Source organism: Elephas maximus, chromosome 18 (genome assembly GCF_024166365.1).
Source record: "Elephas maximus indicus isolate mEleMax1 chromosome 18, mEleMax1 primary haplotype, whole genome shotgun sequence".
Classification (NCBI taxonomy): domain Eukaryota; kingdom Metazoa; phylum Chordata; class Mammalia; order Proboscidea; family Elephantidae; genus Elephas; species Elephas maximus.
Window position 1 is genome coordinate 22398404 of NC_064836.1, and position 27849 is coordinate 22426252.

At 43.7% G+C, this 27849-nt stretch overlaps 2 protein-coding genes across 4 annotated transcripts in view; one reads left to right on the top strand and one right to left on the bottom strand.

The window, feature by feature from the left end:
• The window catches only part of HHAT (hedgehog acyltransferase), a 658603-nt gene extending 654557 nt beyond the window's left edge, over positions 1–4046 (top strand). The window contains exon 13 of the mRNA XM_049858614.1: positions 3940–4046. Coding sequence (XP_049714571.1) covers positions 3940–4016 — 77 coding nt within the window. The 3' untranslated portion in view covers positions 4017–4046. The remainder of the gene's footprint in view (positions 1–3939) is intronic.
• Positions 388–27849, bottom strand: part of KCNH1 (potassium voltage-gated channel subfamily H member 1) — a 765170-nt gene continuing 737708 nt past the window's right edge. For all 3 annotated transcript variants that reach the window (XM_049858606.1, XM_049858609.1, XM_049858607.1), the window contains one exon: positions 388–1707. In XM_049858606.1, the coding sequence (XP_049714563.1) occupies positions 850–1707 (858 nt within the window). In that variant the 3' untranslated portion in view covers positions 388–849. The remainder of the gene's footprint in view (positions 1708–27849) is intronic.

Sequence of the window (27849 nt, forward strand, 5' to 3'; positions counted from 1 at the left end):
CGGGAGCCCTGGGGAAGAGGTGAGGGGAGGAGACGAAGCCAGAAGGGCCTGTGAGGTGAGGCCAGTGGCATGGAGCACAGCTGGAGATTCACCAGGGGTCTTGGAGTCCTCCTTGGAGCTACCCCATAGGAGCTGGAGGCTGAGCACAGAACAGAGAACCCCTTGATCTCGAGGGATCCTGTCCATCTCTTGCATGTGGCTCCCCTCTTTTGACTCAAGGACACCTGAGGATTCCCAGCTCTGTCTATGGGAGGCACGCACAGCACCTGCAGCTGCTTTGTGGCTGTAACCATTAGAGACAGAGAGCTGAAAGAACTCTGCCCCAGCCCTCCACTGCCCTTCAAACTCACCCATCCCAAACTTGTTACAAATGACTACTGTAGGAAAATGTATGGTGATGTCAGATGCGACTGTACAAGGACGGGGTGCTGGGAAATCCCTGTGCCCACCACAGTCAGGGGGCTTGGCAAAGGTGCCTGGCATGCTATGTACATGAGGAGCTTCCCTGTATTCTCCCACCACCTCAAAATGGCACTCTTCTCTGATAGGTTTTATCTTTCATAAATGCCATGGTAGTAAAAAATTAAAAAAAAAAAGGTGAAGGGAAATACCCTTTAGACATGTGCAAAGACAGTTCAGATACAGTTGCTGTCTTGCAGAGTGGTGGCATGCTCTCGCCCCATATCTTCTTTCAGAGAGAGAACATGCCCCAGTGACTGGTCCCACTTTGATTTTCTGCCCACAAAAGCCTACTTGGAAAATGGTTGGTCTTGTGTGTGTGTGTATGGTAGGGAGGTGTCTAGAGCAGGGTTATAGGTTTCAGTCTTTTTTTTTTTTTTAACAGACCTCTCAGCTCGCTCCAAAAATGTCTCTCTCTGACTCTGGGGACTGGGGCCTTGATATTTCAAACAACTCCTGAGGAGACTGAGAGGACCTTCTCGAAGTTAATATCCTGAGTATCTCAGAGAGCTGTTTCTCAATGTTTGCCATTTTGGTGTTCAGGGCCTTGATGTCCTCCTTCAGTTCGTGTTTCACCTCCAAGACCGTGGCCTGCAGTGTCTGCTCGGGGATGGGGTAGAAAGAATGCTTGACCTCTGCCAAGATGGGGCTCCGGTCCTGGGGACTCCTGGCCTCGCCAACGTTGTCCAGACGCAAGTCGCTCTTGGTGATGCCGCTGTCACAGGAGTCTGTCTTCTTCAGCGTGGCCTCCCCTGACGCCTTTGTCCTCTCAGGGAGTGTCTCCATTGACTCAGCCTTGGAGACCTTGTTCCAGTCCTCATCCTTCCCAGAAGCATCTTTGAAGCGGGCCCAACCTTTGCGCTTGGCACAGTCGCCCCCTCCCCCCTTGGGGCCCGGACACTCTGACCCTGGTGCATGCAGCTTGGCGTGGTCTGACACCCCAGAGCTGGAGGCTGGCTGGAGGGAGATGGGTGTGGCAGGGCTTTCCCGGACAGTGACAACACTGGCCTTCACAATGTTGTGGTTGGCCGAAGCATGCTCTGTGAGTATGTTTCCCTTCTCCACATCCATGTCATCAAGGTCCCGGCCTCCTCTCTCTGCAGCTAGCCTGGCCTCTTTTTGCTGTCGAAATCTCTGGAAGAGTCGCCGGACAGGGTGGTCTGGGGGCAAGATCAGGGGGGCCTCATTCTTCCGTTTCATCCGCTCTTCCTCTTCCCGTTTCACATCACTGATCTTCCGGAACACAATCTGGAGTGAGACAGAAGGACACAAATGTGTTAACCTTGGGCAGTGGCTCCAGCAACAAAGTTCAGCCCCTCTGCCTCATCACCATCTCTCCTTCTAGCCCCAAGGCCCCCTGAGGAGCTGAGGCTCACGATGTGTTCACATGCCTGCCAGGCCTCCTAGGCTCTTCTCAGTGATGGAAATCACTGTCCTTTTCTTAACACCCTTTCCCAGCTTTCCAACAGCAAGGAGTTGGTTCTCCCTGTCATCCTTCAAGAGAAACAAGCCCCCATCCACGCCATCCCCCACATGCCATGAGCCAGAGACTCCACACAGAATTTTCCCCAGAGACAGTCCTGGCCTCCAAGAGGGGCCTCCTTCAACCTGTCCCTGGATAAAGTTCAGAATCACCTGGGGAGCTTTACAAAAATCATTTTTCTGACCCCGCCTTCAAACTGAGTATATTTGAGTCTCCAGAGGGGAAGCCCTGGAATCTGTAATTTTCAAAGCTCCACAGGTGATTCTGATGAGTGAAAGTTTGAGCACCCTAGTGTAAACCACACTCAAGGGCAACAGGCCTTGACCCCCAGTCAAGGCTGCCATTGCCACCCCAGATCTGGACCCTAAGTGAGTGTGGATGAAAAGTCTCACAGGGAAGCCCTCTCTGTCCTTGGGGAGCTTACAGTGAAAGAAAGGCCCATGACCTTACACATGAGCTTGTCCTGACAATAATAACAAACACTTGGACAGTGCTTTGTAGTTCACAAGGCACTTTATATTAGCTCATGTTTTACATACAACAGTACTACAAGGTAATTGAGACATACTGTTATCCCATGTTCGAGAAGAGGAAATCAGGGTTCAGAGTGGCTCAGTGTCACATAATGGATATGTGGCCAGGCAGGGACTTGCACCCAAGCTGTAAAGCCCCTGGATTTATTAGATGGCCAATAGGTACTTACTGGCAATGGCAATAGCTCGTACAGAACATGGACAATCTTTGTGAAATCTGTCTCTGAGTACAGTATAAGCCACAAATTAGAGGGCTTTCCCCTGGGCCAACATCTGATTATTTCTACCTATATCACACATGGAAGTTACACCTTGGGACATGTTTTGACTCATTCTATATCTGAACTTGTGGGAAGCGACCTCCAATATTTGTCTTTTTTATGTGAATCCCTGGTTTGGGGGCCAGAGACCTGGAGATCATTGAAAATGAGAAGCCTGTGGAACACTTAGTGATGATGGTTGAACAACAAGATGAACATAATTAATGTCACTGAACTGTACATGTGACAATTGTGGAAATGGCAAGTGTTTTGTTACCTATATATTTGAGGGGAACAACAGCTTTTCCACCATCATAGACTAGCCCCAGAACCTCCCCCGAGGATTTTCAGTGTTCTCTGAAGACACCACTCATTTAGATTCTCAGATATAACCAACAGAAGCCTGGGTGGTGCAATCAGTTTGCAATCAGCTGCTAACCTAAAAATTGGTGGTTTAAAACCACCTAGCCACTCCACTGAAGAAGACTGCTTCCATAAAGATTACAGCAAAGAAAATCCTATGGAGCAGTTCTACTCTGGCATACATGGGGTTGCCATGAGTTGGAATTGACTGTCAATGGCAACTTTTTTTTTTTTTAATGCATCTCATGTGCACCCGCCACTCATCTGTCAGTGGTCGCTTGCATGTTGCTATGATGCTGAACAAGTTTCAGCAGAGCTTCCACACTAAAATGGACTAGGAAGAAAGGCCCAGTGATCTACTTCCAAAAATCAGTCAGTGAAAACCCTGTGGATTACATGATTCCATCTACAGCAGGCTACGGGGATGGCTCAGGACTGAGCAGCGTTTCATTCCATTGTGCATGGGGTCACCATGAGCATGAGTTGGAGACTGACTCGACGCCAGCTATCAACAACAAAGCACAAAGGAACCCAATAAACATTTAACTGCTTGATGCTAGTGATTAATCAGCAAAGTGTGGGCAGACTGGAGGCTCCAGCCTGTCATCTCAGTCAAGCTCCAGTCTCTGGGTGACTTCACACTCTAGTCACTAGTATGGGGAGGGGAGGGTTGGTTCTGCCACCTGTCTTGCCACCTAGTTAAATCTTCAAGCACCATTGCTTGGGTCATGATAAGTGGCTTCCGATGCCACTGAGCAGAGATTTCTCTCACCAAAGTTTGAGTGCTTCCCTGCCCCATCCCTCTCCTTCCTAGCTGTGATTTTGTATTGGCTTCTCCTAGGCCCTGCTCAGCCGTGCCCCATCTGCTGCTGTCTTCTAGTCCACAGATCCAAGCCACAGGACTCTGAAGAATCCTGAGCTCTCTGGAGAGGGCCAGAGAAACCCAACTCAAGACATCACAGGGATGGAGGGATGATGATAAGTACCATCAGGACCCTTTTCTAAGAACCCTTCTCATTCATCCTGAGCTCTGAGTCAGATCATGGACAGTCTTCCACCTCTGTTCCTTCCTGTGTGCTGCTCTTTGTTCTGGGAATGGCCCCTGCCCTCCATCTGACATCCAGATCCTCCTCACACCAAGGTCCAGCTCAAATATCACCTCCTCCAGAAAGTGTTCCCTGATTCCACTGAGCTTTGAGTAATTGCTCCTGCCTCCTAACTCAAACAGCCCTTTCTGTGCTCATACCGCTCTTCTACCCTAATTACTCTCCATCTTCCATCAGTCTATAATAGAGATCCCTACTCACACTCCTCCTTACTCGCACTCCTCCTTAGGAAGGGAAGGAGGGAAGAAAGGGAAGAAGGAATGAGGGAGGGCAGGAAGGATAGAGTAAGACAGAATGAATGAGAACCTAGAATGTACTTACAAGAGAATATGACTTTTAGAGCTGATTGCTCTATTTCCTGCCATTTATTTTTGTGGGACATCTGATTCTTAACAGAATCCCCCCTTTTATTTGAACTACTTACTCTGAGTGGGTTTCTGTTCCTTGCAAGGAACAATCCCTGAACAAGATGCCAGTTATTGGCACCCTTATCTTATTCCTTCTGAAAGTTCCCTGAGGGCCTACACAGTACTTTCATATGTCACATTGTATGTTTTACTTTTTAAAAATTGATTTATTATCTGCTCTAAGAGAGCAGGGTTTATCTGTTTTGTTCATATATCTGGCACTTAGAAAGTGCCTGGTACCTAGGGGGTCCTCAGTGAATATTTATAGAGTAGATAAGTGAATGAGTACCAGATTTCAGCTAATGAATCAATTCAATATTAAAGGTAAGAACACTTGAGACTTGAAATAAAGTATTTTAAGACAAAAGAAAAGGAAGTACTTCTTCAGATACTGAGGAGTCAACACAAAGCTTATCCCAAGAGATTGTACAAGAAAGTATACCAATAGGTTGACAAAGGCTTAATATACATTCATAGTTGACAAGTGGTACCTCCTTGAGGGTATAGAGGGCACTGTGCTTTTCAACCAAATGTCCTGTGAGTCAGAATTCTGCACTGTGTGGAGTGGAGCCCCTGGCCTGACCCAGGCAGCATATTCTGATGTTGCGGTCACATTGTCAGTAATGGCTGGGGGGTGGGGGGGCGGACAGTTCAGGCACTCACAGGTTGGGGCTGTCCTTAGGAGAAGACATGGGTGTCTGGGTCTTTTGAAACCTCTTGCTTTTCCCAAAATGTCTTCCTAGTGCTGCCCTCTGTCATTGTGTGTGCCACAGGCAGTGCCACCTGAACATCACTATCTCAACCAGCAGGCAGGTGAACCAGGGAAGAGCTTCTTGACCTACAGAAATGTCTGAGCCTTCCTTTGAGAACCAGAGAAAAAACAGCCATCTCCAAAGGATGCAGCCAAAGGAGTTCTTACAGAGGTGATGTGATCTGGCAGCTTGATGATCTGAGGTCTAGGGCTCTGCTTACTGATATTGGTTGCTTTTTTGAAGAAAGCTTGTCATGGAGGCTTTGTCTCTGAGGCAGCCATGACCACGCACTTGCCAAGTCTTTTAGAGTTGAGTGGGCAGCGTGGCAGCATGACTCATGACAATGAGGTCTGTGTAGCACTGCCAGGCCCAGCAGTGCTCTGTCGGGAGACGCTCCAGAGTTCTCCATGGCGGGAGTGTGCCCCAGCAATGATGGACCAGACCCCATAACCCAAGATGCTGTCTATGCTCAATAGGCTCTGACTGGTGGCCTGGGAAACAAGTCTGTCCAGATTTTCCAAAGTGTTCCATGGGTTTTAAGAGGTGTTTAAGCACTTGACTGCTAGCTGAAAGGTTGGTGGTTCGAACCCACCAGCTGCTCCAAAGAAGAAAGATATGGCAGTCTGCTTCCCTAAGGATTTACAGCCTTGGAAACCCTATGGGGCAGTTCTACTCTGTCCCATAGGGTCGCTATGAGTCAGAATTGACTCCATGGCAACAGGTTTGGTTTCATGAGGAAAATCAGCCAATGAAAACCCTATGGATCACAATGGCCTGATCCCCAACCTATCATGGGAATGATGCAGGGCCAGGAGCATTTCATTCTGTTGTGCATGTGGTCACTATGATTGGGGGACTGACTCATCGGCAGCTAACAACAATGAGCCAAAAGAACAAAAAAAAGCTTCCAGGTGAAATATGTTAGAGCCACACTGCAATGTTAGTAATTGCTTTACTATAGGACTTCCCAGAGCCTTAACATGTTAATGTGCCTTATTAATGCCTAACAGGAAAACATCATGTGAGGCATTTCTTAACCTCTTACCCCTAGATCCTCTCTTTTGAAAGGGTTATTGTTGTTAGAATCTGTTGAGTCGATTTTGACTCACAGCAACTCCATATAAGGGTAGTGCTGCCCTGTAGGCAGAAGCTTTCATTGAGCAAGGTATGCATGCGCTGAATTGTATTCACTTGCTAATCCATGGTGAGCAATTTCACATGGGTTTCACCACATCACTGACGTCATGGGAACAGGTGAAACTGTGCCCTGCAGATTGTTGGGGAGGCAGAATTAGGCCTGTGCATACCTTTCTTTTATACCTTACTTATTGAGTAATCCAGCCCTGCCCCTAGGGTTTCCTTGGCTGTAATCTTTAAGGGAGCAGATTGCCAGGTCTTTCTCCTGTGGAATTGCTATATGGGTTCGAACTGCCAACCTTTCAATTAGCAGCTGAGCGCTTAACTGCTGCACTGCCTAGGCTCCTTTTTGGAAGGGTAGTGTTCCTGGGAAACATTGACATTACCAATGTGTCAATGTGGGGAGGATGGAATGCCCTTTGTATTTGAGCGAAGCCCTGATGGATGGGAAGGGCATTTCCTGCATCAAATTGCTGAGCCCCTGGTGTTTAGGGTTTGGATCTCCATCTGTAGATGCATTGCACCCTGATGGATGGGCCTAGATCAAGTCGAAACTCCCTGACATGACTTATGAGGCACACATGATCTGGTCCCTGGAAGAGGGTTGAATGATGGTCCCCAAAAGGTAAGTCCACATCCTAACCCCTGGAACCTATGAATACTACATTATATGGCAAAAGATGTGATTAAGTTAAGGATTTTGGGAGGAGGTGCTTATTCTGGGTTATCCAGGTGGCCCCTAAATCTAACGAAAAGTGTCCTCGTAAGAGAAGCATGCATAGAAGAGGGAGGACATCAGAGAAGAGGAAGAGGCAATGCCACCAGGGAAGCAGAGACTTCAGTGATGTAGTCACAAGCCAAGGAATTTTCCCCTAGAGCCTTGGGAGGGAGCACTTCAGACTTGTCCCTACTACAACTTGATTTTGGACTTCTGACCTCCAGAACTGTGAGAGGATAAATTTCTCTTGTTTTAAGCCACCCAGTTTGTGGTATTTTTTACAGAAGTCATAGGAAACCAATACATGGCTGAACTCTGCTGTCCTCCACCCCTCAGTCACTCTATATGCTCCAGCCACACAATTAGTTTCAGGTTCTGGAAAACCCCTACTCACTCTGCCTGAAGTTCCCTTCAATATCTCATCCCCTGCCCCATCCCTACTGCCTGACTTCTATGTGACTTTCAGCATTCAGCTTAGGAGTCATCTACTCCAACAAGCCTTCTCTGAATCTTTCCTACTCCTGGGTCAGGAACCCTACCTAGTGGTACCACACCTGGGGTGCCACAGGTATCTCATCACAGGTCGTTGCAACCATTGTGAGAGGAACCCTTTGCTTGTTTCTCTTTTCCTCTAGGCTGAAGCTCTTTGAAGGCAGGCATAATGCCTTACTCAGTTTTTTCCTCCATTATCAGCATCATGCCTAGTGTATTTTTTGTATTGCTGTTAGACGCCATTGAGTTGGTTTCAACTCATAGCAACCTTATGTACAACAGAAAATGAAATACTGCTGGGTCCTAGGCCATTCTAACAATCTTTGCTATGCTTCAGCCCATTGTTGCAGCCACTGTGTCAATCCATCTCATTGAAGACCTCCCTCTTTTTTGCTGATCCTCTACCTTACCAAGCATGGTGTCCTTCTCCAGGGACTGGTCCCTCCTAATAACATGTCCAAAGTATGTGAGACATAGTCTTGCCATCCGCGCTTCTAAGGAGCACCCTGACTGTACTTCTTCCAAGACAAACTTCACTCTTCTGGCAGTTCATGGTACATTCGATATTCTTTGCCAACACTGTAATTCAAAGGCAAAAAAATTTTTTTTTTGGTTGTCCATATTCATAGTCCAGCTTTCATATGCATTTGAGGTGATTGAAAATATCATGGCTTGGGTCAGCACACCTTAGCCCTGAAAGTGACCCTTTGCTTTTCAACATTTTAAAGAGGTCTTTTGCAGCAGATTTGCCCAACCCAATGATTTCTTGACTGCTGCTTCCATTGGCATTGATTGTGGATCCAAGTAAAATGAAATCCTTGACAACTTCAATATTTTCTCCATTTATCATGACATTGCTTATTGGTCCAGTTGTGAGGATTTTAATTTTCTTTATGTTGAGGTACAATCCATACTGAGGGCTGTAGTCTTTGATCTTCTTCACTTTCAGCAAGGAAGGTTGTGTTATCTGTATATGGCAGGTTGTTAATAAGTCTTCCACCAATCCTGATGCCACGTTCTTTTTCACATAGTCCAGATTCTTGGAATATTTGCTCAGCATACAGATTGAATAGGTATGGTGACAGGATACAACACCTTTCTTGACTTTAAACCATGGGGTATCCCCTTGTTCTGTTCGAGCAACTGCCTCTTAGTCTATGTACAAGTTCCATGCAAATACGATAAAGTGTTCTGGAGTTCCCATTCTTTGCAATGTTATCCATAGTTTGTTATGATACACACAGTCGAATGCCTTTGCATAGTCAATAAAACACATCTTCCTGGTATTCTCTGCTTTCAGCCAAGACCTACCTGACATCAACAATGATAACCCTTGGTTCATGTTCTCTTCTGAATCCAGCTTGAATTTCTGGCAGTTCCTTGTTGATGTATTACTGCAACAATTGTTTAGTTATCACCAAAATTTTACTTGCATGTGATATTAATGATATAGTTTGATAATTTCCACATTCTGTTGCGTCACCTTTCTTTGGAATAGTCACAAATGTGGATTTCTTCCACTTGGTTGGCCAGGTAGCTGTCTTCCAAATTTCTTGACATAGATGAATGAGTTACCTACAGTTCTCCACTCATTTGTTGAAACATCTCAATTGGTATTAAGTCAATTCCTGGAGTCTCGTTTTTCACCAATGCCTTCAGCACAGCTTGGACTTCCTCCTTCAATATCATCAGTTTGCTATCCCCTAAAATGTTTGAATGGAGATGAATTCTTTTTGCTTCAGTGACTCTGTGTATTCCTTCCATCTTCTTTTGATGCTTCCTGCATTGTTCAATATTTTGCCCACAGAATCCTTCAATATTGCAATTGGAGGCTTGAATTTTTTCTTCAGTTTTTTCCAAAATTTAGAAATGCCAAGCGTGTCCTTCCCTTTTTGTTTTCTAACTCCAGGTCTTTGCACCTTTCATTATAATACTTTACTTTGTCTTCTCAAGCCGCCCTTTATAACCTGTTCAGTTCTTTTGCTTCATCATTTCTTCCCTTTGCTTTAGATACTCAACGTACAACAGCAACTTTCAGAGTCTCTTCTGACATCCATTTTGGGCTTTTCTTTCTTTCCTGTCTTTTTGATGACCTCCTGCTTTCTTCATGTATGATGTCCTTGATGTCATTCCACAACTCGTGTGGTCTTTAGTCATTAGTGTTCAATGTGTCAAATCTATTCTTGAGATGGTCTCTAAAATTCAGGTGGGGAGGTGGAGCCAAGATGGCGGAATAGACAGACACTTCCGGCGAGCCCTCTTTACAACAAAGACCCAAAAAAACAGGTGAAACGAGTATATTTGTGACAAGCTGGGAGCCCTGAGCTTCAAAGGCAAGCTTAGAAAATGAACTGAGGGGCAGGGGGAGGAAGAGACCATTCAGAAGTGGAGAGGAGTTACCGGACCTGAATCACAGGGAGCCCTCAGGCACCACTCCTGGAGCAGTGGCAGCGGTGGGCTGGTACTAGTGTTTGGCTGCAGTTTCCTCAGGGAGAAGCAGCCAGCCGCACAGCCTGCGCACACCTCCAGAACCTGAGAGGGACAGTGCTCTCGGCAAAAGCTAAGTACTTGCATATGTTTTGCCATGCCCCCCCTCCACCAGGCCAGCTTCAGTGGCTGAATTACTTGGGCCTGAGATAGGCAGTGTTGACCACCTAGAGCCATCCTTCCAACCTTGGGGAAGGAAAAAATTTGCAAGTGGGGGAAAAGATAATTTGCTAGCTCCACTAACCGGGGGAGCTCAGAACAGAAGCGGCTCCTGTACAGGCACAAAGCATCTGTGGACTTTGAGCACATTTCCCTTCTGTGTGGACCTGTGTGGGTCTATATCAGGAGAATAGGCCCTTGTTGGCAGACTCCAACCGTTTCGCCTACGCGGTGGAGAGGTGGGTGTTTGATATTTGACATTGCTTTGCCTATTTAACAAGGTCCTCACCTACCCACATCAGGGACCTAAGGACTGCGAGCTCCAGTCAGGTCACCCAGCCACACATGACAGGAGTCCAAAGATAACTGGTACCACCCAGTCCTTACGACCAAAAACTTTGGGTGCCCATGGTCCATCTGCAAAACCCACCCACCTGCACGCTGTACGGAACAGGGATGCGCTTTCCTCAGAGACACCCCGGGGTCGGTTCTCAGCCCCCTGCCTTGTTCAGAGCATGACCCCCTGCTGCAATCAGATACCAGTATATATGCCAATCACCCCTGCCACTCTAAGACTTTAGGACAGAGCCTGTGCCACACACTTGATAATCAGCTACCTGGAAACCTGAGCTGAATTCATACAAGAAAAGGGAATGGACTCCTAGACTGGTATACCTGATAATACCTCTAGCCATCTGGGGACAGGACACCAGAGCTCCAAAGGCAAAAATGATCAAGCTAGCTCACTCAAGCAACCCACAGGGGTATACCAAAACAAAACAAAGCAAGAAGCTATGACACAGTAAGCAAGCCTAAACTAATACAATAACTTATAGATGGCTCAGAGACAACAGTCAATATCAAGTCACATAAAGAAACAGACCACGATCACCTCAATAGGCTCTCAAAACAAAGAATCCAGGGATCTTCTAGATGAAAGTGCATTCCTGGAATTACCAGAGGCAGAATACAGAAGTTTAATATACAGAACCCTTCAAGACATCAGGAAGGAAATGAGGCAATATGCAGAACAAGCCAAGGAACACAGAGATAAAGCAATCGAAGAAATTAGAAGATTATTCAGGAACATAATGAAAAGCTTAATAAGCTGGAAAAATCCATAGACAGGCAGCAATCAGAAATTCAGAAGATTAACAACAAAATTACAGAATTAGCTAACTCAATAGAAAGTCAGAGGAGCAGAACTGAGCAAGTAGAAGTTAGAATTTCTGAACTCGAAGATAAATCACAGCACTAATATATGTGAAGAAAAATCATATAAAAGAATTAAAAAAAATGAAGAAACCTTAAGAATCATGTGGGACTCTATCAAGAGAAATAACCTACAAGTGATTGGAGTACTAGAACAGGGAGGGATAACAGACAATACAGAGAGGATTGTTGAAGATTTGTTGGCAGAAAATTTCCCTGATATCGTGAAAGATGAGAAGATATCTATCCAAGATGCTCATCGAATTCCACATAAGGTAGATCTTAAAAGAAAGTCACCAACACATAATCAAACTTGCCAAAAGCAAATATAAAGAGAGAATTGTAAGAACAGCAAGGGATAAATGAGAAGTCACCTATGAAGGAGAGCCAATAAGAATAAGCTTGGACTACATGGTAGAAACAATGCAGGCAAGAAGGCAATAGGATGACATATTTAAAAAATTGAAGGAAAAAAATTGCCTGCCAAGAATCATATATCCAGCAAAACTGTCTCTTAAATATGAAGGTGAAATGAAGATATTTCCAGATAAACACAAGTTTAGGGAAATCGTAAAAACAAAACCAAAACTACAAGAAATACTAAAGGGAGTTCTTTGCTTAGAAAATCAATAATATCAGGTATCAACCCAAGACTAGAACACTGGGCAGAGCAACCAGAAGTCAACCCAGACAGGGAAATCCAAAAAAACAAAGCAAGATTATAAAAAAAAAAAAAAAAGCTCAAAACAGGGTAACGGCGATGTTATTATATAAAAGAAGACAACATTAAAGTAATAAAGAGGGACTAAGAAATGTAATCATACACCTTCCATATGGAGAGGAAGATACAGCAATACAAAGAAATAAAAGTTAGTTATAAATTTAGAAAAATAGGGGTAAATAATAAGGTAACCACAAAGGAGACAAACTCTCCTACTCATCAAAATAAAATACAAGGGAAAAATACAGACTCAGCAGAAATAAAATCAACAACAACAAATATGAAGAAAGGACAATATATAAAGAAAATCTACTCAGCATATAAAATCAAGTGGGGAAAAAGAAACTGTCAACACACAAAAAAAGACATCAAAATGATAGCGCTAAATTCATACCTATCCATAATTACCCTGAATGTAAATGAACTAAATATACCAATAAAAAGACAGAGTGTAGAAGAATGGATTGAAAAAACAACATCCCTCCATATGCTGCCTACAAGAGACACACCTTAGACTTGGAGACACAAACAAACTAAAACTCAAAGGATGGAAAAAAATATATCAAGCAAACAACAATCAAAAAAGAGCAGGAGTAGCAATATTAATTTCTCACAAAATAGACTTTAAATTTAAATCCATCAGAAAGGATAAGGAAGGACACCATATAATGATTAAAGGGACAATACACCAAGAAGATAAAAACCATATTAAATATTTATGCACCCAATGACAGAGCTGCAAGATACATAAAACAAACTCTATCAGCATTGAAAAGTGAGATAGACAGCTCCACAATAACAGTAGGAGACTTCAACACACCACAGGACATCCAGAAAGAAGCTCAATAAAGACATGGAAGATCTAAATGCCACAATCAACCAACTTGACCTCATAGACATATACACACCACTCCACCCAACAGCAGCCAAGTATACTTTCTTTTCTAGTGCACGTGGAACATTCTCTAGAATAGACCACATATTAGGTCATAAAGCAAGCCTTAGCAGAATCCAAAACACTGAAATATTGTAAAGCATCTTCTCTGACCACAAAGCCATAAAAGTAGAAATCAATAACAGGAAAAGCAGGGAAAAGAAATCAAACACTTGGAAACTGAACAATACCCTACTCAAAAAAGACTAGATTATAGAAGACATTAAGGATGGAATAAAGAAATTCATAGACTCCAATAAGAATGAAAACACTTCCTATCAGATCCTTTGGGACACAGCAAAAGTGGTGCTCGGAGGCCAATTTATATCAATAAATGTGCACATACAAAAAGAAGAAAGGCCAAAGTCAAAGAATTATCCCTACAACTTGAGCAAATAGAAAGAGAGCAACAAAAGAAACCCACAGGCACCAGAAGAAAACAAATAATAAAAATTAAAGCAGAAATAAATGAAATAGGAAACAGAAAAACTGCTGAAAGAATTAACAAGACCAAAAGCTGGATATCCGAAAAATCAACAATATTGATAAACCACTAGCCAAACTGACAAAAGAAAAACAGGAGAGGAAGCAAATAACCTAAATAAGAAATGAGATGGGCGATATTACAACAGACCCAACCGAACTTAAAAGAATTATATCAGATTACTATAAGAAATTGTACTCTAACAAATTTGAAAACCTAGAAGAAATGGAAGAATTCCTAGAAACACACTACTTACCTGAACTAATACAGAGGTAGAACAACTAAATAGACCCATAACAAAAGAAGAGATTGAAAAGGTAATCAAAAAACTCCCAACAACAACAAAAAAAGCCCTGGTCCGGACGGCTTCACTGCAGAGTTCTACCAAACCTTCAGAGAAGAGTTAACACCACTACTACTAAAGGTATTTCAGAGCATAGAAAAGGACAGAATACTACCAAACTCATTCTATGAAGCCACCATATCCCTGATACCAAAACCAGGTAAAGACACACCACAAGAAAAGAAAATTATAGACCTATATCCCTCATGAACATAGATGCAAAAATCCTCAACAAAATTCTAGCCAATAGAATTCAACAACATATCAAAAAAAGAATTCACCATGACCAAGTGGGATTCATACCAGCTGGCAGGGATGGTTCAACATTAGAAAAACAATGTAATCTACCACATAAATAAAACAAAAGACAAGAATCACATGATTTTATCAATTGATGCAGAAAAGGTATTTGACAAAGTTCAACACCAATTTGTGGTAAAAACTCTTAGCAAAATAGGAATAGAAGGAAAATTCCTAAACATAATAAAGGGCATTTATACAAATTCAGCAGGGAACATCACCCTAAATGGAGAGAGTCTGAAAGCATTCCCACTGAGATCCTGAACCAGACAAGGATGCCCTTTATCACTGCAAAATATATGAATAGACACTTCACTAAAGACATTCAAGTAGCTAACAGATACGTGAGGAAATGTTTACGATCATTAGCCTTTAGAGAAATGCAGATCAAAACTACAATGAGATTTCATCTCACTGCAACAAGGCTGGCATTAATGCAAAACACACAAAACAATAAATGTTGGAGAGGCTACGGAGAGATTGGAACACCATACACTGCTGGTGGGAATGTAAAATGGTACAACCACTTTGGAAATCGATTTGGTATTTAAAAAAGCTAGAAATAGAACTACCATAGGAACCAGCAATCCCACTCCTCGGAATACATTCTAGAGAAATAAGAGCCTTTACATGAACAGATATATGCACACCCATGTTTATTGCAGGACTGTTTACAATAGCAAAAAGCTGGAAGCAACCAAGGTGCCTATCAACAGATGAATGGATAAATAAATTATGGTATATTCACACAATGGAATACTACGTATTGATAAAGAACAGTGATGAATCTGTGAAACATTTCATAACATGGAGGAACCTGGAAGGCATTATGCTGAGTGAAATTAGTGGCAAAAGGACAAATACTGTATAAGACCAGTATTATAAGAACTTGAGAAATAGTTTAAACTGAGAAGAAAACATTCTTTTGTATTTAAGAGACAGGGTGAGAGAAGAGTATTCACTAATTAGATAGTAGATTAGAACTACTTTAGGCAAAGGGAAAGACAACACACAATACAGGCGAGGTCAGCACAACTGGACTAAACCAAAAGCAAAGAAGTTTCCTGAATAAACTGAATGCTTTGAAGGGCAGTGTAGCAGGGGCAGGGGTTTGGGGACCATGGTTTCAGGGGACATCTAAGTCAATTGGCATAATAAAATCTATTAACAAAACATTCTGCATCCCACTTTGAAAAGTGACATCTGGGCTCTTACACACTAGCAAGCAGCCATCTAAGATGCGTCAATTGGCTTCAACCCACCTGGATCAAAGGAGAATGAAGAACACCAAGGACACAAGGTACTTACGAGCCCAAGAGACAGAAAGGGCCACATGAACCAGTGACTACATCATCCTGAGACCAGAAGAACTAGATGGTGCCTGCTACAACCGATGACTACCCTGACAGAGAACACAACAAAGAACCCTGGAGGGAGCAGTAGAGCAGTGGGATGCAGACCCCAAATTCTCATAAGACCAGATTTAATGGTCTGTCTGAGACTAGAAGGACCCTGGTGGTCATGACCCCCAAACCTTCTGTTGGCCCAGGACAGGAACCATTCCTGAAGCCAACTCTTCAGACAAGGATTGGACTTGACAATGGGTTGGAGAGGGATGCTGGTGAGGAGTGAGCTTCTTGGATCAGGTGGACACTTGAGACTATGTTGGTATCTCCTGCCTGGAGGGGAGATGAGAGGGTAGAGGGGGTTAGAAGCTGGTGGAATGGACACGAAAAGAGAGAGTAGAGGGAAAGAATGGGCTGTCTCATTGGCGGGAGAGTAATTGAGAGTTTTTTTTTTTTAACCCCACAGCAAGGTGTATATAAGTTTTTGTGTGAGAGACCGATTTGATTTGTAAACTTTTACTTAAAGCACAATAAAAATTATTTTTAAAAAAATCAGTGGGATATACTCAATGTCATGTTTTGGTTCACATTAACTTGTTTTAATTTTCTTCAGCTCTAACTCGAACATGCATAAGAGCGATTAATGGTCTGTTCTAAAGTCGGCCCCTAGCCTTGTTCTGACTAATGATATTGAGCTTTTCCATCATCTCTTTCCACAGATGTAGTGGATTTGATTCCTGTGTTTTCCATCCAGTGAGTTCCACATGTATAGTCGCCATTTATGTTGAAAAATGATACTTGCAATGAAGAAGTCATTGGTCTTGCAAATTCTATCATGTGACCTCTGTCATCGTGTCTATCACCAACACCATAATTTCCAACTATAGATCCTTCTCAGCCTTTTGTTTTCAACCTTTCTCATTCCAATCATCTTTAATTATCAATGCATCTTTATTGCGTATTTCATCAATTTCAGACTACAGAAGTTGGTAAAAATCTTCAACTTCCATTAGTGGTTGGTGCGTAAATTTGAATAATAGTCATATTAACTGGTCTTCCTTTGTAGGCAAGTAAATATTATCCTATCACTCACAGTGTTGTACTTCTGACAGTTTAGATCTTGAAATGTTCTTTTTGACAGTGAATGTGATGCCATCCCTCTTCAATTTCTCATCCCCAGCATAGTAGACCATATGATTATCTGATTCAAAATGGCCAATACCAGTCCATTTCAGCTCACTAACAGCTAGGATATTGATTTTTATGCATTCCATTTCATTTTTGCTGACCTCCAATTTTCTTAGATTCATACTTCATACATTCCACATTCTGATTATTAATGGATGTTTGTAGCTTCTTCTTATTATTTTGAGTCGTGCCACATCAGCAAGTGAAGGTCCTGAAAGCTTGACTCCACCCACATCATTAAGGTCAACTCTACTTTGAGGAGGCAGCTCTTCACCAGTCATGCCTTCCAACCTGAGGGACTCATCTTCCAGCGCTATATCAGACAACGTTCCACTGCTATTCATAAGGTTTTTACTGGCCAATTTTTCAGAAGTAGACTGCTATGTTCTTCTTCCTAGCTTGTCTTAGTCTGGAAGCTCTGCTGAAACCTGTCCACCATGGATGACCCTGCTGGCATTTGAAATACCAGTAGCATAGCTTCCAGCTGAAAGCCTGGAATATAAAGCTCAATAAATGTTCAATAAATCAATGAATATATCAGTGAATGAATTATGGCTATTCCTCTATTTGTGAGTCCCATGCGAGAGTGAAAGAAGTGATGTGCAGCTGGAAAAAAAATCTTCTAAAGTCAGTGGTCTCTAAGAGAGAAAAAGAGAGACTTACAAGTGGACTTCTCTATGTACAGCACATATGCTCCTGAAGAGTAGGGCATAAATCAAATTCTAAAGGACCTCCATTTTCACTTATCTTCATTTCAGTCTGACCTAATACTGATTTCATCATCTCTGCCTGACTGACTTTTATTTTCTAGACTCATCCATATGCTCAGAGCTGACATTTAGAAGTAGCCCTGAGATGAACTTTATTTTGCAATAGGGAAAACTGCTCTTGAATTTTTCTTTTGAATAAACTTGTATCTTCCTGTGGAAGGAAACCGATATCATGGGAAGAGTCTAAACAGGAAACGTGAAGACTGGAGTGATTATTTCAGAGAGGTAGGGATGGACGTGGAGCAAGTGCCTCACGCCTGCGCTCACCAGCAAACAACTTTCTCCCCACCAGCTTCCATCAGAACAGCACCTACCTTCCTCCCTTCCTCCCTTCCTCCCTCCCTCCTTTCTTCCTTCCCTCCTTCCTTCCTCCTTCCCTCACTCCCTCCCTTCTGTCTCCTCTTCCTTCTTTCCATTTATCGGGCTTTGTTGTAGGGATTTCATTTAGGGAAAGGGCTTCATTTTGCAAACAACTAGATGAGATTATCCTTAAGGATGTTCTAGAATGTTCCACTGTTTCATAATGTTAATGATTTTAATAAGCCAGTACTTTGCTTGTATTGTGCTTTACAGCTTATTACACATACTCAAGCGCATTATCTTATTTAATCCAAAATTCTTCTGGGGTGTGCAGAGCCTCCATCACAATTTGACAGTCGAGCGAACTGAAGCTTAGCAGGTAGAGTAACCTGCTCAAGGCCACAGAGCTAATTAGAAACAGAACTGCAGGGAGCAGGCCAGTGCTCTTGTCTTGATATCACCTTTCTTCACAGCAGGGACTCTTACACAGAGGCCACACCAACAGAGAGGTGCCTGGTCTGTCTGGAAAGGTCAGATGCAGGGACCCTATAATCACCTTCAGGAAAGACCTGGCCCTGGAGACAGACCACTCTCCTGCTCTCAGCACAGCTCCAGGAACCAGTGATGGAATAAGTGTGATCCTTCCTGGTCAGCCAGATTCCTGCCAGCCTACAAGGGCATAGATTTTTGTTTGCCTGAGGCAGATAGGTTTGGGAGGCAGGGGAAGAATGCTGAGCAGCACATGACTTAGTGCAACAGGGGCAAACAGGTGCCTCCAGGGCAGGGATGACTGCTGTGCCGTGCTCATCCATCTTGGCATCCCTCTCAGGCAGCACCAAGCAATGGTTCTGAGCCTGGGATAAATGCCCTTAATAAATGCTTGTTGAGCTGAACCAAACTGACACACTTGGTTCCTCAAGATACAGGGCTTTCTACTATTTTCAACTTTATTTGGAAAACCAATTCCCCTGGGATCTGTGATGAGTCGGGACAATCCACCACCTCTTCCAAGTTGCAGTACAGGAGGGCCTGGCCCCTCTCAAGCTTAAGCTCTTCTCATGCATCAGCCAAGACCAGGCCAATGGGAACAGGAGGCCACTCAGGGTCACTGAGCAAGAGTGGCCCAGTAGCAGATGTGGGGTAAAGGCAGGTCTGGAGGTGAATGGACCACCTGGAGTCCTGATAGCACAGAGGATGCTGGAGGGCAAGGGAGAAGGAACACAGTAATTGGAAAGAGTAACTCAGATTGTAGAGTAAAAATACATAAAACCAAAACCAAACCAGTTGCTATTGAGTCAATTTGGACTCAAGATGGCCCTGTGTGTCAGAGTAGAATTGTGCTCCACAGTGTTTTCAGTGACTGTTTTTTTGGAAGTAGATCATAGGCCTTTTTTTCAAGGCAGCTCTCGGTAGGCTTGAACCATCAATCTTTTGGTTAGCAGCCAAGTGCCTTAACAGTTTGCATCACCCATGGACTCTCAAGATACATAACTAGCGTCAGTTCTTAGTTGCTTACATAAACAAACAGGGACTGAGCCATGAATAATAGAAAAAAAAGACAGGACAAACCAAAAGGGGTTCATCGTGGGTTTTATTGGATTCAGACGCACAGCTCTAATCTGAAATACGCAGAGAGCTGTTAAAAGAGCACAGGCTTGGAGTAGCCCCGACTCTGCCACTGACTGACCGCTGTGACCTTGGGCAAGTCATGTCCTTTCCTGGCTGGACTAAATCAGTGATTCTCAAACCTAGCTACACTTCTGAGTCATCAGGAGAAGTTGTGACCCTATAGGACAAAGTAGAACTGCCTCATAGGTTTTCCAAGGAGCAGCTGGTGGATTCAAACTGCCAACCTTTTGGTTAGGAGCTGTAGCTCCTAAGTACTGCGTCACCAGAGTTAACCCAAATTCCTAGACTCCACCACAGATTTAGTGAGTGAGAACTCCCTGTGGCAGGGTCAGAAACTGGTCTTAGCAACAAGTTCCCCAGGTGATTCAGGTGCAGGCAACCTGACCCAGGTCTGCTAACCAGGGCCCTGGAAGCCCTCGGTCGATGACTTGTGGAGTTACTCAGCTGTCCTCTGTGTGCGCATGTATGCTCACGCATAAGCGTAGCCACATACCACACTAGACCCCTCTGTACCTCTCTGCCTAAGCCCACACTTCCAGCTGGGCTCAGCTGTTTTCTGTGCACTGCCTGGGATTGGGTGAGGGGAAGTCACCACAATGAGTCTCCAAACCCCTGATCCCCGAAGGAGACTAGAAGGGGGCTGGGAAGCCCTGCAATCATTCTTGACTCCTTGCGGCAACTTACAACATTGGCACTCCCACCTCATGGCAACTCCATGCACAAAGAAACAAAACGCTGCTCCATCCTGTGCCATCCCCATGATCGGTTGCTGATGAGACTGTTGTGATCCACAGGGTTTTCACTGGCTGATTTTCAGAAGTACATTGCCAGGCCTTTCTTCCTAGTATATCGTAGTCTGGAAGCTCTGCTGAAACCTGTTCAGCTTCACAGAAACACATAAATCTCCACTGACAAATGAGTGGTGGTTGTGATGGGGTCCAATGGCCAGAAATCGAAAATGGATCTCCCACATGGAAGGCGAGAATTCTACTACTGAACCACCACTGCCTCCCTTATTCCTTAGACCTGGCAAAAATGCTGGTTCACTGTATGGAGTGAGAGACATAAAGCCAAGCAAACATTTATTGAGCACTGACTGCATGCAGAGCACTCACCAGGGCACACCCTTATTGCCCTTCCACACTGGGGGAGCCAGTCCTCTCCTCCCAGAAGGGGGCCATGTTGGCACTGACTCAGGCAGGATGGGCCTGGCTCCAGGGCAGGAGGGCAGGTGGGACTCACCCCAATGCTCCTGCAGGCTCTGGGCCCCAGCGATGTTGCCTTGCTCATCGTTTCCTCATGCACCAGCTTCCTCCCCTAGTAACCCTGCCTGGCTTTATGGCAAAGAGTAAAAGATGAAGATTAGCAAACCAGGCCATTTAAGAAACTTAAAACAGAAAAACAAACAGGAGATGGCCTAATAAGATAAGGCAGTTGGGTTTTGTTTTTGAAAATATCATTGCTTAACTGCCTCAGCATGGCCATGTCTGTTCATTATGGTATCAAATGCTGTGTTTTTCTGTCAACAGCATCAAGAGCTTGTGAACTGCCCAGAAAATGGGAGCCCCTGAGCATCAGGGAAGGGAGGGGCTCCCAGAGACACAGAAGCCAGTTCAGGTCAGTAATCATTCATTGAGCTAAGACTATTGGGGCCAGGGCCTGAGGCACAGCTCTGCTCTCCAGGGGGCACAGGCTTGTCAAGGAGACAGACTGGTAAACCCACTCACTTAGCCCAAAGTGCTAAGTGGGCCGGAGAGAGGGGAGGGACAGGGGAGTTCATGGAGTCAGCATGACGTGGTAGCGTGAACACAAGCTTCGGGAGTCAGACAGGCTCAGGGTCATGTTCCCCAAGCCTCATGTTCCTCATTGTTAAAAGTGGGTAATACAACTGGTTTTATAGGGCTGCTATGAGGATTAAATTTGATAACAGAAGTAAACTCTCCAGAAGAGAGCCTGGCATTTAATAGCTGCTCAGTAAATGTATTGTGTATTATTCTGTGTGGGTGTGAGCCTGGAGATGATCCCAGAAGGATGAAGTGGAATTACAAAGAGTGAAAGCATTGCAGAAGGGTGTTTCGGGCAGGAACATGTATAGACACAAAGGTAGAAATACCATCCACTGTGGGAGAGTATCTTGGTGGCAGGGGTTGACCCCGAGGGAGAACCTACAATGTGCCATGTTAAATGCTTGATGTGTGCTTCCTCGTGCCATCTTTAAAGCAGCCCCAGGAGGTAGGTACAATTATTATCCTCACTTTACAAATGAAGAAACTAACGTTTAGAAAGGGTAAGCAACACACAGGCACCCAGCTCGTGGAGCTATGACCCTAACCCAGGCAATCTGAGGCCCTTCCCATGCCCATGTTGTACACCATTCTGCTGGAAAAATGTCTTGGGTTTTAGAGAAAAGGGCGATTATCTCTTAAAATATGTTGGTGCCCTCTATTCCTCCCTGCCGCCCTCCGTACTAGCTTCTCTCACTCCATGTTCATCAGCAACTTCTCTAAAGAATTCAGGGCAGCCCTAGGAAGTACAGAGAAAGTCACCAAGGGGAGGAGAGAATCCAAAGAGCAGGGCTACCAAAGCATTTAAGGAGGGAATGAACTTACTAGATATGTTCTGCTGGGTGAATGACTTACTGTGAAATCCAGGGTTTCATTGGTCAAGTCAAGAAAGAGGGGCCATAACTCAAAACTACAATGCGATTCCATCTCACCCCAACAAGGCTGGCATTAATACAAAAAACAGAAAATAATAAATGTTGAAGAGGTTGTAGAGAGACTGGAACACTTATACACTGCTGGTGGGAATGGAAAATGGTACAACCACTTTGGAAATTGATTGGCGCTTCCTTAGAAAGCTAAAAATAGAACTGCCATATGACCCAGCAATCCCACTCCTTGGAATATACCCTAAAGAAATAAGAGCCTTCACATGAACAGATATATGCACACCCATGTTCATTGCAGCACTGTTTACAATAGCAAAAAGATGGAAACAACCAAGGTGCCCATCAAATGATAAATGGATAAATAAATTATGGCATATCACACAATGGAATACTACAGAATGATTAAGAACAACGAAGAATCTGTGAAACATTTCATAACATGGAGGAATCTGGAAGGCATTATGCTGAGTGAATTAGTCAATTGCAAAAGGACAAATATTGTATGAGACCACTATTATAAGAACCCTAGATAAAGTTTAAACACGGAAGAAAATATTCTTTGATGGTTACAAGGGTGGGGAGGGAGGGAGAGGGATATTCACTAACTAGATAGTAGACATAAATTTTTTTAGGTGAAGGGAAGGGCAACACAACAACACAGGGATAGTCAGTACAACTGGAAAGAAGTTTCCTGAATACAACCAAATGTTTCGAAGGCCAGAGTAGCAGGGATGGGGGGTCTGGGAACCATGGTTTCATCCATGGGACATCTAAGTCAACTGGCGTAACAAAATCTGTTAAGAAAACATTCTGCATCCCACTTTGGTGAGAGGCGTCTGGGGTCTTAAACACTAGCAAGTGGCCATCTAAGATGCATAAATTGGTCTCAGCTCACCTGGAGCAAAGGAGAATGAAAAACACCAAAGACATATGGTAAAGATGAGCCCAAGGGACAGAAATGGCTGCATAAACGAGAGACTCCATCAGCCTGAGACTGGAAGAACCAGATGGTGCCCGGCTACCACCAATGACTGCCCTGACGGGGAACACAACAGAGAATCCCTGATGGAGCAGGAGAACAGTGGGATGCAAATCTCAAATTCTCATAAAAAGATTAGGCTTAATGGTCTGACTGTGACTGGAGGGACCCTGATGGTCATGATCCCTGGACTTTTTGATAGCCCAAGACTGGCACCATTCCCGAAGCCAACTCTACAGACAGGGATTGGCCTGGACAATGATACTGGTGAGCAGTGAGCTTCTTGGCTCAAGTAGACACTTGAGACTACTTGGGCAACTCCTGTCTGGTGGTGAGATGAGAAGTAAGAGGGGGGTGGGAGCCGGTTGAATGGACAAGGGGAATATAGGGTGGAGAGGAGGAATGTGCTATCTCATTAAGAGGAGACCAGATAAGAGTACACAGCAAGATGTGTATAACATTTTGTATGAGAGACTGACTTGATTTGTAAACTTTCACCTAAAGCACAAGAAATAAAAAAAAAAAAAAGAGGGGCTGTGCCACACATTGAGCCCAGGGGTTTTGGTTATTGGAAACTCTTGCCTCCTTGGAGGATACTGAGGTTTCCAGTAGCCCTGCTGGAAACTGGTGACCTCAGGGCACTGGGTAGCAGGAATAACAGGGGTCACAGTGGACTCTATCCAGGAAAAACTTCAGGGCCAGAGATATTCTGCTCTAAGAGGCGACCTGGTCCCCCAGCTCTCACAGTGCTCGCTGCTCATGGGCTGGGCCCTCCCACCCCCAAGCAGGATCTGTGCTTTCTTCTGTATTAATCAGTAATGACCTTGCCAGACCCTGCAGTGACATCCCAAGATCGTCATCATCTCATACATTTCCATAAGGGCCTCCTGTGGGAATGGTGGCACTGAGGGTGGGTGACTGTCAGTGTCTTCTTTGACCCCCGTTTCTCTGACTTTGCTGTTGTTGTTAGCTGCTGTCAAGTTGGCTGGACTCAGGGAAACCCAATGTATAGCAGAAAGAAATGCTGTCCAGCCCTGCATCATCCTCATGATCAGTTGCAGGTGGGAGCATTGTGATCTGAAGGGTTTTCATTGGCTGAATTTTGGGAGTTCATCACCAGGCCTTTCTTCCTAGTCTATCTTAGACTGGAAGCTCTGCTGAAACCTGTTCACCATGAAAGCAACATGCCAGCCTCCACTGATAGACGGGTGGTCGCTGCTCTTGAGGTTCATTGGCCGGGAAGGGAATGCATGTCTCCCACATGGGAGGTGAGAATTCTACCACTGAACCACCGATGCCAGTATCTTTAGGAAAATTCAAACCCAAGATGGATGAGGATCTTTCCCTCTCAAGGTCACCGGTGAAGGAGATGCATTGCTGGCTGGTGCTCAGGGAAGAGGCAACACGGTAGGGAGCAGGTGGTCTCTGGCATTTCACTGGGGCCAAGTCTATCACTCACTGCCTTGCTTTGCTCACCCTTGGTCTCCTTTACTGCCTCCTCTTCTTCCCACCTCCTAAGCAGTGCCCTCTCCAAAGCCCTGCCCTTTGCTCTTTGTGCTCTGCCCAGCTGTTCTCACCTGGCCCTTCTGCTTCAAGACCTAAGGGCAAATCCCCACCCTGGTGAGTGCTGGCTGCAGACCTTGGGGAAATTACTCGTACTGTCTAAACCTCAGTTGTCCAGTTTACAAAAACCGAAACCAAAAAATCCGAAATTTTCACTGGAATGAAACTAAAACCTGAATTGAACCTGAATAGATATTGAAAACCATTGTTTTATTCGCTCGCTATCTTCAGTTCAATGATAATTTTTAGGTTGTAAGCAAGACCACTGGACCATTTATGTTTGATTTGCATCTCACACTCACGTATGCTGAAGCCTTCTCCGGCACGTGACTCGTAAGGGCACGGTTCATCACTTCAGCAAGCAACAGGGCGTGGCCTCAGCTACAGGGGATGAGTGCTGTTGCACAGGCCGGTCAGAGTTCCCTGTTTCCACTCCATGCTTGACTTCTCTCACAGTGCCCCGAACTGTGCCCACCCAAGATGTGAGAAACGCTGAGTGATTGAGAACACTCGAGTCACAAATCTGAAAGAGTGGTTAAACGGCATCGACTTCCGAACAGAATTTTGGGAGTTCATCACCAGGCCTTTCTTCCTAGTCTATCTTAGACTGGAAGCTCTGCTGAAACCTGTTCACCATGAAAGCAACATGCCAGCCTCCACTGATAGATGGGTGGTCGCTGCTCTTGAGGTTCATTGGCCGGGAAGGGAATGCATGTGAACGGAAATTTGCCAGGTGAGTGTAAACATTTTAAACGTACATTATTTACATTTTTAAGTGTAATTAAATTCAAGAAATAGAAAATAGCATATAATTTTTTGATGATTCAATTCTTGTATTCAATGTTGATTTAAATGTGCTATCACACAGTTTGCACTTACATGTTTAAATTTTATATTTATCTTACAAATCAAAACGTTAACAAATATCAGCAACTAGTGAGAAGAAAATTAATGTTTCAATTGCGATATACCATTATTTCACTGAAAACAACTTGATGGCATCACTATGAAGTGAGATTTTCTTCAAAAGTTGCTGGATAATGTACGAGAATGCTGTAAAGTGGGCCTTCAAATGGAAGAAATCGGCAAACTGACTACTTTTCTAAGGATGGTGAGCATATGTCAAATTAATTTTGGAAACTTTAAAACCTTTAAAGGAAGTTATGGTAAGACTGCAAAGTAAACAATTAACCATGAGTGATGTTTTTGGTATGTGGCTGGGAACTAAGCTATAATTAAAAACTGTTAATAATACATTTGGAAACACATTGAAAAATTTAATCTCAGGGAAAAAGTTATTGAAAATGATAGTGTATTAGGAGCAGTTCTTCTAGATCCTCGTTATCAAATTCTAATTAGTTCTAAACTTAAGGTGAAGGCCATATTACATTTAAAAAGCATCTAGGAAAAGATGGAAAATCTGAAAAGGAGCGATACTGAAAGTGTAACAAGGGTAAGTAATTCAGGAAATACTCTCGTTTCAAATGATGATGTTGATGAGATGGAGTTACTTCTCAAAATGAAAGAAAAATCAATTGAGATCAAATGACTGTACTATTAATGTGGACTCTATATCAATGAGCTTTGGTTATATACAAAGAGTTGAGAGGAAAAAACAGTATTCTTGAATTTGGGAAGAAAACCGTTGACAATATCCCCAGTTCTATGAAATTGCTATGGTAGTTTTGGGTGCACCAGCTACTCAGATCAGTGCTGGGAGGGCTTTCTCAGGCTTGAAATTCATCTTGCGAGACAACAGGGGTGGCTTCAATGAAAAAATATTGAGGACACTCTTTTAACAAGGGGTAATTATGGTTTATTGCAATGACACTTTCTAAATGAACTGTATAATTGTGTAAGAATTAAATCTATATTTGTAACAAATGTTTATTTTACATAATGTTATGTCAATACTTCAGCTTAGAGCTGGGTGAATATTAAAATATTAAATGTCTTATTGTACTTTGCCTTTAGGTATTCATGTATTAGGTATGAAAGCACACTCCATATTTCTAGTATTTTGTGAATAAATTATTATCAACTTTACGTGACTATTAAGTATTAGTAGGGAAATGTCACCTACATCAAAATTAAGTTTGTTTTCAGTGTATTTTATAGTATTGAGAATTTCCTACTAAAAAAGTATTTCGAATCTTCAACTTAGTATTTATACAGTATGTTAGCAGTGTTTTTATCACGATACTTTTTTTTTTTAATGGGTTAACTATTTGCGCTATCCAGGGACTCCTTAAAATAGCTTATATGGAAGGTGATCCCAGGAAGGAGAGGTAGAAGAGAGGGAAAGTGAGACAGGGAAGGGAATGAGCCAGTCAGGGTGTGTTACTGAAGCATGTTACCCCCCTGGGCAGCTGGAGCTTAATTCTACTTGGGAGCTCTGGGAGCCAGTGAGAACACATGGTTTAGAGTTATCTGCCTAAAGGGTGAGGGAGCTGGGGCGTTTATATACCAGATCCTATCAGTCAATGGTGACGGCTGCTCCTAAATCAGTCGTTGCCTCCAAATGAATTTCAACTCACGGTGACCCCATGCGTGTCAGAGTAAAACTGTGTTCCATAGGGTTTTCTTTTCTATTGTGATTTAGGTGAAGGTTTACAGAGAAAATTAGTTTCCCATTCAATAGTTTATACACAGATTGTTTCGTGACATTGGTTGCACACTCCCAGCAATGTGTCAGCATTCTTTCCAATACCACCCTGAGTTCCCCATTTCCATTCACCAAGTTATCCTGCCCCTTCTTGCCTTCTAATCTTTGCTTTTGGGCATATGTTGCCTCTTGGTCTCATGAAGATGATAGTTCCAAGGAGCACCTTCCTCCGGTAATTTCTGTTTACTTATAGGCCTATTATTTGGCTGAAAGATGATCTCCTGAAATGGCTTCAGTTCCAAGTTAGAAGGGCATCTCAGAGGTTCCTCCTGTTTCTCTCAGACCAGTAAATCTGATCTTTTTTTTTTTTTTTAATCAAATTTGTTCTACATTTTTCCCTCCACTCTAACCAGGACCTCCTATTGTGATCCTGGTCAGAGTGGTCGGT